Genomic DNA, 12,047 nt, shown 5'->3' with positions numbered 1-12,047 from the left:
ACATAAACAAATATAAGAACTGTCTAGTGTGGTGTGTTTGTTCTTGTGTCTGTTTGTATATGAGCCTGGGTGGGAGAGCCTCAATTACATTCCAAAGAGAGCCAAAGAGGGGCCCATTGGTCCTCTGTTTGTGCCCCCATCCCCCCACAAAACATGGAAAACTGACCTACCCCCTTAGCGAGTGTGAGACACTTAATTCCACACCCCCACCTCCTCATTCAGCCGCGCTACTTTGAAAGGACAGGAGATAAGAGTTTGAAAGAGCAGGAGATAGCCCCATAATCATTATTGTATTCAGATTGGTTTACCTGCAAACGACGCGCCCCCCCTCCAACAACCACAGCACCGGACACGTAGTTCTATACCTACTTTTGATTTTAGTCTGACAAATCCGTACATTATCACACTGGAAACATAATTGTTTCGCGATCAATCTCACTAACATGGTTTGCCAGTGTATATTAAAGATCAAATGCACACGACTTACGGCCGAATTAGACATTCGCAGATAAGAATAACACTATATATTTAGACGTTTGTGAGATGAAATGTGCTGCGTTGCTGTTGGAACAAAGTAGATCACACAGTTCGACACCGGGTCAAGATCAAAAACATGAAAACCTTTTCGGTCTGAGCGCAGTAGAGCTAGTTGGATCGCCATCTAGAGGCAAGTAGACGTTTGCGCAAGACACGTTCTTCGTTTCCTTTCGGCTTCTCCCTTCAGGGGTGGCCACAGCGCATCACCTTCCTCCATCTCCCCCTGTCCTCTGCTTCCTCTTCTCTCAAACCTACAAACCTCATGTCCTCCTTCACCACCTCCATAAACCTCCTCTGTGACCTTCCTCTCCACCTTCTGCCTGGCAGTTCCAACCTCAACATCTTCATCTACCAATGTACTGGCTCTCTCTCCTCTGTACGTGTCCAAACCATCTCCATCTCAATGTTTTATTACCTTAATTTGAACATTATTGTGGACTAGATGAAATGTATAAATTTAACCTTTAGGAATAAAAGGGGAATTGATCACAGGCATTTTAAAATCTTAAAAATTCATGAACTGTCTGTTCTTGTTTATGCTTACGGATTGTATCAGGTGACCAACAATGCCCACAGAATAAATAAATTATTCCAATAATATTTTGCTGTTTTAACTCCATTTTTACCTACACGCATGAACAATGAAAAATGTAAAGTTATAATTAAATTAGTGACAACAATGAAAAAATATTTTTCACACCATTTTCAATTTGCCAGGGTCATTGAAGGTAGTTTTACTTAGTATCACTAGTTACTCAACCTTTTTTTTTTTTTTTTTTTTTTGAATGCACTTGACAACAGGATTGCGGGGTCTGATTCAATGGATTGACTCAGTGCTCAAATTTCTGAAATGTCAACTCTGATCAGGATAGAAAGGTGTCTGAAAGTACTACAATTTATGTATACACAATGAATCCGATGAGTCCAATGCTGATCCATGTACAAGACTGAGGACAAATCTCTGTGTTTCCCTGGTATATGAGCCTGTCTTCCCCTGTAAGCTTGTGCTTTGGAATGGGAGGTTTCTGAGGTTGCTATAAATGACACGCCACTTTTTGACTTCCAACCATCAATATAGGTATATACAGAATTGCTAGGCAAAATACTTAATACATATTTGAGCTGTAGATTGTTCTACATTTAAAATAAGAAGTGTTCAAACTGAATCTGAACATTGAGTTTACAACGCGTCGATAGGCAGTTATTCTGAACACCGTCCACCCGCAGCTGCAGACCATGAGAGCTCCACAGTGTTTGATTTGGGCCAAGCCTGTCTGACCAGGAGCACTGATTCAGCCCATCTGTGCTAAACAAAAGACAAGCAGACAGAACATTCACAAGCCAATCAGATGCTTTCTAACATTTTGTGCACCAGTCTCATTGAGCGTTACATCAAACTGTCGAGTTGGATGGAACTGAGAATGTGGATCTGCTGTGAGTACAGTGTCAGGGTTGTCCTCCATGTTTTATAAGCACTGACATCAAACACAGGGTTAACTACCATGCATCTACAAAGGTAAGGTTTACTTCATTTCTGTTAGATGAGAACAAATGGAAAGGCTTTTGATAGAACTCGGGTCAATAGCTTTTGCCTGGAAGACTAAACATGAGGTCAGAGATGGTCAAATATAAAAATGTTTTTGTGAAACATGTGAGTTGAGTAGAGGACCAATTGATGATGGCTGGATGAGTGAAGTCAAGTCCTCTGACATCTTTCAATAAACAAGATCAAATTACACCATTTTAATTTGAATATTACAAACATGTGCTTCCCATATTTGCCAGTCTAATCACTGAAATGTGGAGTTCAAAGAGGGGTTTATGCCAGGCCTGGTTTTTATCTTACAATGGACATGATCAGAAATGTGTGTAGGCCTCGACAACTTTAAGAATTGTTTCAGAAATAAGCCTTGGACATTACAAAGGACTGGAGAAGGTTCACTTTTGGAAGCCATTGACCTTTGGAGTTTCTGAAAACACTACATTGACTTGTCATTTGAGCTATATAACAGGTGACACAGTCCTGTATAAAGGACTATGTGTATGGAAGGGCATTAGCTACCAAGTGTTGTTAAAATGGATGACACGCACACACACACTCACACTGAAGATCTCTAGTGGAATATGATCTACTGCCAACTGAATAGCCTGCAGAGCTGCCCGACTGAGCCTAGTAAAAAGGCACACAGCCAGAGGCTGTGAGTATATGGGCTTTTTGGGAATGAATGGTGTGTTTTGAGCCACAACCAGGAGCAGTCAGCGCTGCAATGCAGCACTGTAGCTGAGGAGAGTGGGGAGAAGAGAGCCTGTGTGGTACACAGAGCCAAGCATCCAATCAGGCGTCTCCATGTGGAGTTCAAACCAATCAGCAGCTTCCAGCGGAGGTTAAAGATGGACAATTGCTGGAGAGAGCAGCAGGAAGAGAAGGCCTTTTAGAATCCTGCATCCATCTTTTCACCCATCCTGCAGCTTTCTACAAGACTGGGAAAAGAGCAAGAGGAGAATCTGGGTGTGAGTAGAGACAAAGGTAGGCTGTGGATTTCCTGCATTGAAGCGAGGCAGTGGAAGGGATGTACAGGAAAGTCTGCCCGTGGAAATCTGTGATGAGCTTGAGTGTGTGTGTGTGTGTGTTTGTGTCTATTTATTCAAGCCTGTAGACCTCATTTTTTCCATTCATGCATCTCCTAAAGCATTTGGTAGCTTTATTTACTGGCTGCCCTGCTGTGGATTGTATGTACACAATGACTAGATGAGGAGGCCTGGGCAGACGAGATGTCTGCCATGTCATCCGACTTCTCCTGAGCAATTCTGGAAGCAGATCTTTTGACGAAGGGCAGGACAAATGATATGTATCTACTGGTATTAATAGGATGCAAAACCTACATCGAACTAGTACATCTGAAAACATCACAATTCTGCTGTGGCTCACAGTGTTCCAGTACGAGTAGAAGCAGGTTGGATTACAAGTTTATACCTTTGTAATACTGCACTGTATGAGGAGGCCACACATGTCACACCGGTGAAGTACGGGTCACGTGCAGGTTCACAGTTCACTTCCTTAGTGTTGCTCCTCGGGGTAGATCCCTCACTTCTACGTCAAGTTCCTTTGTCCGTAAACATTTCCCCACCAGTATGTATCTGCTACCATGGAACTCCATGTAGTCTTTCAATGACCATTGAACTGCCCAATCCATTGTTCCCAACCAAAGTTGCAAAGAAAACCATCTACGTAAAGAGGCCCAGACCTACACCGATTCCTCTTCTGCTCTAGTGGTGGGATACTCATCCTCACTCGATATGATGTCATCGTGTGTTTTGGGTCTGCTTGAGCTACACAACTGTTGTTGTGATGAATTGAGACAAAATGCTTAAACATATCTCACTTGACCCCGCTGAATGAGGATGTGCTTATCACCCTATCTCAAAGGGAGACACCAAGTGGGGGCACCAAGTGAAGGAATCTAGATGGAAAGTAATTGAAAACACGCCACTTGTACATTTGAGACGGACTCAATTTTGGGATGGAATATGTTGCTACCAACGCAAAAGATGAGTAAATAGGAACATGAACAGGCCTTTGGGTTCCATCATTCCACCAAGAGACTTGTCATCAGGATCCATCAAGCAGGAACCACCAAGAACCACAAACATCCACGCTAGCTCTCACGAAGATTGAGACCATGAATGACACCATATTGCTGGTTCTTGGGACCCGAGCTATCCAAAGATGTTGTGGCTTGCTCCATGCCTCCACCATCTATTCGTCTCTGTGCTGCTGGATTACGTTGCAAACGCCTTTATGTTGGGCCCATGTAGCGGCATGTGTGGTTGCTAAACACAAAATGTTTTGTTCTCAGATGAGTCACGAATTGCCTTACAGATCAGTGGGTTGGAGGCATTATTAAGGTGCGTCTGTCATAGGAGGGTGAATAACCTCTATTACTGGGATAATACTAACCCGAACTTGCTCACTACAAGTGTTTCCACCTAGCGTCTGGTAAACAACAACATCCCTCAACTTCCATGGCCAGTATTGGCAGCAGATTTGTCACCACTGAACACCTGCGGAATAGCCTCGACCAACGCCTCTCAGATCAACAACCTTGGGGAACTGGTAGCTGCCTTGCAGCAAAAATGGAATGCAGTGAGTCAGGACATTGTTCAGACTCCATTCAAGACTGCACAGCTTGTATTGCTGCTAATGATGGTCAGTCACACGACTTATTTTCCTGTTAGACTACATCTTTCCTCATGGCCAGCTGCATTTAATCTTCACTCGGTTGGTGGATTTGTTTGTTTTCTTTACCAAATAGTCTATCTAAGTATACGAAATTCACACTGATGGCTAATGTATTGCTTTAGGTAATCCACAGCTTCTCAGGTGGCGCATTTTCAATGGATTCATGATGCTTGATCCTCAACCTTGATCATGCAGCCAAAGGTTTAAGCTTATGGACAATGATGGACTCTAAATCTTTGCCTTTTGCATCATCTCCTGCGGCCCAGCAACAGAACAAACTGATGTAGAAGCCTCATGATGAGGACTTCATTATCAATCAAGCAGACAGTTACAGTAAAAAAAAAAAAAATCCTAACTCTTTTTTTTGTATCAGCCCAACAGAAAAAGCGGCCAAGTTGAAGCCTGCATCAGAGAGAATGGAAATCTCAACCAGGTCCAAAGGTATCTTTTCAATCAACTTGTTTTGATATTTGGCATGAGCTACTGCCCTTGTTTTTCCTTTTCTCTTGGCTGTTCTATCAGCGAGCTGAACTGTTGTAATGTTTGACTTCTCAAGTTTCAGAATCAACTGAGCGGTCACCCCAGAAACGGAAGGTGCCAACTCCGACTGACTCATCAAACGGTTGCTCCTCAGCTGAGACCTCCCCGTCCCCTGTAAAAAAGAAGAAGAAACCGGGAGCGGTTAGCAACAGCAAAGACCAGGTAGCCTTCACTATTTGACTCAATTAAGAATAAGAAGGACAAGAATGATCAGTCTAATATGATCTATGCTTTAAACATAAGCTTGCTTTGATGCATGTCAGTATCTGTTTTAACCTTTTCCCAACTTTGTGTTTCTTTTTGCCTGCATTCCAGTCAGAACTAAGACATGGTCCCTTTTACTATAAGAAGCAGCCAGCACTCACCATGGACCCTGTTGATGTTGTACCACAGGACGGCAGGAATGATTTCTACTGTTGGCTGTGCCACCGCGAGGGTCAGGTGCTCTGCTGTGAGCTCTGCCCCAGGGTGTACCACGCAAAGTGCCTCAAACTACCATCAGAGCCAGAGGGCGACTGGTTCTGCCCAGAGTGCGAGGTAACTGCAATTATTCATTCATTCCTCAATGCTGTCAAATGAGGTTAAGTTGATGAATTTCTTCTCCCCCCATTTCGATTTAGAAAATAACAGTTGCAGAATGCATCGAGACTCAGAGCAGAGCCATGATGATGTTAACCACAGAACAGTTGTCTTACCTCCTGAAGTTTGCCCTTCAGAAGATGAAACAACCAGGCGTAAGTATGCAGCCACCATCCTTGCTCATGAAATAAGCAGCTGGTACAAGACAACTTTGAGAAGCTTTCAGACGCAAGATCTCAAGGAAAATAAACTTCAAAACCAAAGTGACCATACACTGGGGATGCTGATCTTAACACATAAATAACTTGAAAAGCACTCAAGAGAGTGCAGACCTCTGCCAAGCTGCTCTGCAAAATACCACTGACTCATCACTTTGGTATCTGCATGCATTTTCTATTTGGCTGCCTTTGCAATTAAATAGCACATTCTGCTTGTATTCTCATCAATGTTATATCACCATAACAAGAGCTTTCAGCCTTTGCATGTGAAACGGAACACCACAAGACAAAGGCTGACGTTGCCATGACTACATAGCTGTGAGTAGTTTACTTGAGGAGGATGCTCATTAAAACCTGATGACGCTGAAATCTATCTGACAACTAGTGCAAGCCAGGTAGAGAGAGAGGATGACCCCAGGTAGAGAGAGAAGATGGCGCTCTCTTCACTCAGTAAGGGTTAGGGTTGGGACGGTATTGCGGTTACATGACAGAAGAGGTAGAAGATAAAAGAGAGATGACAGTACACCTTGCTCCTTGTTAGAAAGAAGTGGATGAATTCCCCCCGTCGAAATGTTCTTCATCCCCTATTGTGCAAAAACTAGCCAAAGTCGAAAGGGCCTCCTGAAAAAACTATTCTGACTTAAAGTCATAAAATGACTTTGGCTACCTTGCTTGCAATGCAACCTGAGCACAGTCTTCTCCTGAGCACCACCTTCAAGTAAAGTGTTGCCAAGCTAGTTTAAAGGGACTAGCGGCCCGTCTCATTCTCTTTCAGGACCATCCCAGATTGCCATCCCGCTCCCCCCATGCAGCTTCCACACAGAGAAAGACTTTTAATTGGGTAATGAACTACATCACTAACAAAATCCTTCATGAATTTCCATCCTTTTGTTTGTGGTGGCTTCTTAACATTTTACTCGTAGCATGTTGCTGGCATGGTTACACTTAAAATATGAGAGCATAGGATATGTTTCGGAAGTTCTACCATCACTTTTCTTGGTTTCACAGACCGAGCCTTTCCAGAAACCAGTGTCTCTCGACCAGCACCCGGACTACGCAGAGTACATTTTTCACCCTATGGATCTCTGCACTCTCGAAAAGGTAAGTACACCAGCATTTGAGCGCTGAGTTTTGGACATTGTTCCTTATGGAGGCCATTTTTTGTTTGCTCACAGAATATCAAAAAGAAAATGTATGGCTGCACAGAGGCCTTTTTAGCAGACGTGAAGTGGATTTTGCACAACTGTATCATCTACAATGGAGGTATCTGTCTCACAAAGCAATCTTACTACTTGTACTGCAAGTGGCTTGATGCACTTGAAGCACTTAAAGCTCAGAGCTGTAAATGTTTCTTTCACTTTGCTCCCCTTTGCGATTGATTTGACACGTCAGATATGTTGTTTGACCAAAATGTTGCTGTTCTTAACTTAGCCAACACATTTAGATTCTCTTTTCATCCCTCTTGTTGTGTAGCAGTTAAGAGCCTACATAGTCTCTATTTTATGTTGTATTTCTCAATGTCTTTGCTTCACATAATTAACATAACCAAACCTTCTTTTTAGGCAATCACAAGCTGACAACCACAGCTAAAGTCATTGTAAAAATCTGTGAGCATGAGGTGAGTATATCTTCTAGTTTTAATTGATTAAAAATATATATATTTTAGCAGGAAATTTAATATTTGTATTATGCATTTTTCAGATGAGTGAGATCGAAGTTTGTCCCGAGTGTTATCTATCTGCCTGCCAGAAGAGGGACAACTGGTTTTGCGAGCCATGTGTAGGATGAGATGATTTGACTCAAACTCACTGACTTAAAACTTTGAAATGGATTTTTTTTGTTGTTGTTTTTGTGTGCAGAGTCACCCACACCCTCTTGTATGGGCAAAACTGAAAGGATTCCCCTTCTGGCCAGCGAAGGCACTCCGGGATAAGGATGGACAGGTGGATGCTCGATTCTTCGGCCAGCACGACAGGTGATGCTCCAGCTTCCTTATGACTCTGGATTCCAGAGGGGTTCATGTCATCTGTTGTGTTTTATTCAGGGCCTGGGTGCCTTTAAACAACTGCTACCTTATGTCCAAGGAGATTCCATTTTCTGTGAAGAAAACGAAAAGTATATTCAACAGTGCAATGCAAGAAATGGAGGTCTACGTGGAGAACATGAAGAAAAAGTTTGGAGTGTTCAACTATGCCCGCTTTAGAACGCCATACACTCCTGAAACCAACTTCCAGATGCTGCAAGATCCCTCCAATCCTTCGTCTAATGCAGCCAAATCTGATAAAGTGGACAAGATCAAATTAAGTTTTGATATGACAGCCTCGCCCAAGGTTCATCTCGCCAGGACAGTGTTTTCTGGGTTAACAGGAGGGCAGTGTGTGCCTCTAGGGGACATCCCCAGGTCACCCATGAGCACCAACTCCTCGGGCCAAACAGGTTCTGATGGGGAGCAAGAGACAGGAGGCGAGAGGACGAAAGACTTGAAGGGCTGTGGAAGTACTGCTGAGGAGTCTCAAGATAGCACCGGTACTCAACCTTGAGAATCATTTTTGTAGTGCCATTCTCCTGTTTCTAATATGACTATTGTCTCTTGCACAGCCTCACAGAGCCGTTCTCCATCTGGTCCTGCCACTAGTTCCTTGGAGGCATTTCCTGCAACTGGCAAGCAGGAGAAGACACCACCAATAGGAAGCATACTGAAACTTAACCTAGGTCTGGGACGGAAATGAATTAAGTCTGTTTATGCTTAATATATTCACAAACTGTGGTCTATAAAATCTGATAATTGCATTTATTTTTGACTGTTTTATTGACTTTCAATTTATGTATGTCTATGTCGTGCCTGTGTTTGTGCAGATCGGAGCAAAGCCGACATGGATCTGACGGAGCTTAGTGAGAGTGTTCAGCAGAAGCAGAGGGAAAAAAGTGTTCTCAGCTCTCCCAAAAGGCAAATTAAGAGCCGCTTCCAGCTAAACCTAGATAAAACAATTGAAATCTGCAAGGCACAATTAGGTATATGAACTTTAGCACTCATTCCTTTGTTGAATTACTGAAAATGCGTGTCACTATCGTGTCAGCTAACGTGACACAACCCAGTTTCCGAGGATTATTTATACAAAAAATGCTGAGTTAAGAATGTATGGCTGAAAACGTGATCATGACATTCATGTACGTCCTTCCTTCAAGCTTTAAAAATTGTAGACGCTCTCAGCTTGGTTTGGAACATGTGGTGTCATGCTTAATGAACATTAAATGCAATATAAATTTCCTTTTCCTTTTCACAGGTATCGATGATATCTCTAATGAGGAATACAAAGGTGTGGAACACAGCGACTCTGAAGAATCAGGCTCCAGTGACAGCGACACTGGCAATGTTGGCCAGGAGGCAACACCAAATGAGAAAACCCAAAGGACTCCTGAAGATAAAGATAAACCTTCTCCCAGTCAAAATGAAAAGACCAAACCAGAGTCTACAACATCTGATGGTTGTGCTTCACAAGCTCAACAGAAAAATAGTTCCGATTCAGAGAAAGAAGGTTCGAAGAAGACCAAAACAGCTACTCCTGCTTGCACGGAAAACGTTCAGGTGAAAGAGGAGCCTCAACAGCAGGTACCTGAGGACTCTGACTCAGAGAGGGAATTAGTCATTGACCTGGGAGAGGAATCAGGAAGCAAAACCAGGAAGCGAAGCAGAAAAGGCAGCACTGTTGTGACAGAAGCCCCAGCCAATAAACCTGAAGGTGATCAACTTTCCTTTCTCGCACATATGTACGTGGTAAGGATCGGAATTTAAACCCTTACTTTCCTTTAAAGGTAAATCTCTGATAACTGCAGTAATCCCATCTCAAAGCAGCCCAACTCCGGTCACCGTTTCCTCCCAGTCCTCCGTGGCCATACCGGTCACTGTGGTCTCCTTCAGTGCCTCCCCTTCTGCTGCCATCAGCCTAGAACCTGCACCACCATCATCCTCCATCACCCCTGGGTTAAAAAAACAGCGCCCCCTGCTGCCCCGCGAGACCGTCCCTGTGGTGCAGAGAGCGGTGGTGTGGAGTTCCCCTGCGAAGTTTCAGACCTCCCCTCCAAAGTGGCACATGCAGAAGGTGCAGCATCAGGATCAGAAGCAGGCACTCTCAGCATCTTCATCACCGGCGACAGGAAATAATTCTCGCTATCAGACAAGGCAGCACGCTAAAGGTGCCTCAGCTGATTCCCATATGGAATTTTTAATAACCCAATAGATTTATTCTAATGTGGCTAACTTACACTTTGTTCAATTGCAGCTGTGCAGCAGAAAGACTCTCCCTTATCGACAGTCACTCTAGTGTCCACAAGTCCCCCTTCTGTTGCTGTGATCGCAGCATCAGGTGCAGACACACCTGCTTCATCGCTAGTTCCAGAAACATATATACCAACCGCTTCGGCTGATGTTGCGGAAGACATTGCCAGATACACAAACAAAGTAGGATCTCAATTTCTTTGAAACACATCACTCATTGTTAAAAAAAAAAAAAAATCAACCCTACATTTTCAGATCATGGATGCGATCAAAGGCACAATGAGTGAACTCTACAGCGACCTTTCCAAAAGTTCTTCAGACACTACACTTGCTGAGGTGAGCGTGCTCTGTCCATTCCAAGCCTCACTTCACAACATCAGAACATAACAGATGTCTTGCATGTGACCCTTTGCTTACCCTAAGGTGCCCACATGTTTTTAATTCAGATAAGACGGCTGAGAATTGAAATCGAAAAGTTACAGTGGTTGCATCAGCAAGAGCTGTCCGAGATGAAGCACAATCTGGGTGAGGACTCAATGAAACTGTCTTTTCACCCCAAACTGTTGACTCATTTCTGCCTGTTCAATTCAGAACTGACCATGGCGGAGATGAGGCAAAGTCTGGAGCAGGAAAGGGAGAGGTTGGTTTCTGAGGCCAAGAAGCAGATGGAGGTGGAGAAGCAGCAAGCTATGGATGAAACCAAGAAGAAACAATGGTGCGCCAATTGTAAAAAAGAGGCCATTTTCTACTGCTGTTGGAACACGAGCTACTGTGATTATCCGTGTCAGCAGGCCCACTGGCCGGAACACATGAAGTCCTGCACTCAATCAGGTGACCACACGACTCAATTGCTTTTGAATTCATGAATGAGATAAGATTTAAAATGAAAAATGGTTAAAACATTTTCTTCTAGCCACTTCGCTGCAGCAGGAGGCAGAAGCTGAGTCAACGGCGGACCTCCCGAACAAAAGCTTGGCACAATCCAGCGGTCGACCCAACACTGTGCACGAGGCAGCAACACCTGCGGCCTCAGATAACAGCTCCTCTGTGGACAAGAGCAGCGACAACGTCAACATGCCATAACGCTATATATTAATATCAAGGGTTGTCTCCTTCACTTTTTACCCGCATGGTTTTAACAGTTTTCTGCTGATGTGATACAAGCACTGCTGTATTTATTAAAATGATTTTTTAAAGCAAAATGTGTTCAATAACTGAAAGTATCAATATATAATGTCATTAAATGTCTTTTTGTCCCATTAATATTCTGTTTTCTTTAATTGTGTGACAGCACCACTTCTATGGGTCTGAGTTCGTATGTACAGTATGACAGCTCTCGGCTGGTAAGATACGTATGTAACATAGGGTTGTATGTGATGTATTGCGACTGTATTATGATATTATCAAAAACATCGTAATTGTCCCTTATTGTGAGGGATACCCAACACTAATGTGAAGAGAACAATTTGTTTTACAGGTCGAATTTTGACTAAAGCAGGACTATTTAATCTGTTTTTCAACCGTACCTATCGTTTTTGGTGGTCGTGGGTAGTCAGGAGTTGTTGATACAAATGGGATGGTGCCTATTTGGTTTTCAAAGGCAAAGTAAAGCAGTGCCAAGAGTCACATGGTACAGACAGGAAGCACAAGATTTTTT

The 12,047-nt window shown here is 43.3% G+C and overlaps 1 protein-coding gene across 2 annotated transcripts; it reads left to right on the top strand.

The window, feature by feature from the left end:
- The first annotated feature begins 4,540 nt into the window (after positions 1–4,540).
- Positions 4,541–11,640, top strand: LOC128761113 (protein kinase C-binding protein 1-like). 2 transcript variants are annotated; one of them, XM_053869053.1, is made up of 21 exons: positions 4,541–4,681; positions 5,151–5,218; positions 5,334–5,479; positions 5,633–5,854; positions 5,938–6,051; positions 6,890–6,955; positions 7,123–7,215; positions 7,290–7,377; positions 7,677–7,732; positions 7,816–7,893; positions 7,974–8,089; positions 8,159–8,640; positions 8,713–8,826; positions 8,971–9,126; positions 9,399–9,854; positions 9,928–10,308; positions 10,395–10,573; positions 10,646–10,726; positions 10,837–10,915; positions 10,982–11,221; positions 11,304–11,640. In XM_053869053.1, the coding sequence occupies exons 1-21, from the start codon at positions 4,677–4,679 to the stop codon at positions 11,471–11,473; spliced, it is 3,390 nt and encodes a 1,129-aa protein (XP_053725028.1). In that variant the 5' UTR covers positions 4,541–4,676; the 3' UTR covers positions 11,474–11,640. The 2 variants fall into 2 exon arrangements, with proteins under 2 accessions (XP_053725028.1, XP_053725029.1); XM_053869054.1 differs by lacking the exon at positions 6,890–6,955.
- Positions 11,641–12,047: the final 407 nt, after the last annotated feature.

The sequence above is a fragment of the Synchiropus splendidus genome, chromosome 6 (assembly GCF_027744825.2).
Source record: "Synchiropus splendidus isolate RoL2022-P1 chromosome 6, RoL_Sspl_1.0, whole genome shotgun sequence".
Taxonomy (NCBI): domain Eukaryota; kingdom Metazoa; phylum Chordata; class Actinopteri; order Syngnathiformes; family Callionymidae; genus Synchiropus; species Synchiropus splendidus.
Note: the sequence above shows the minus strand (reverse complement) of the source record. Positions and strands in the feature narration are given on the sequence as shown.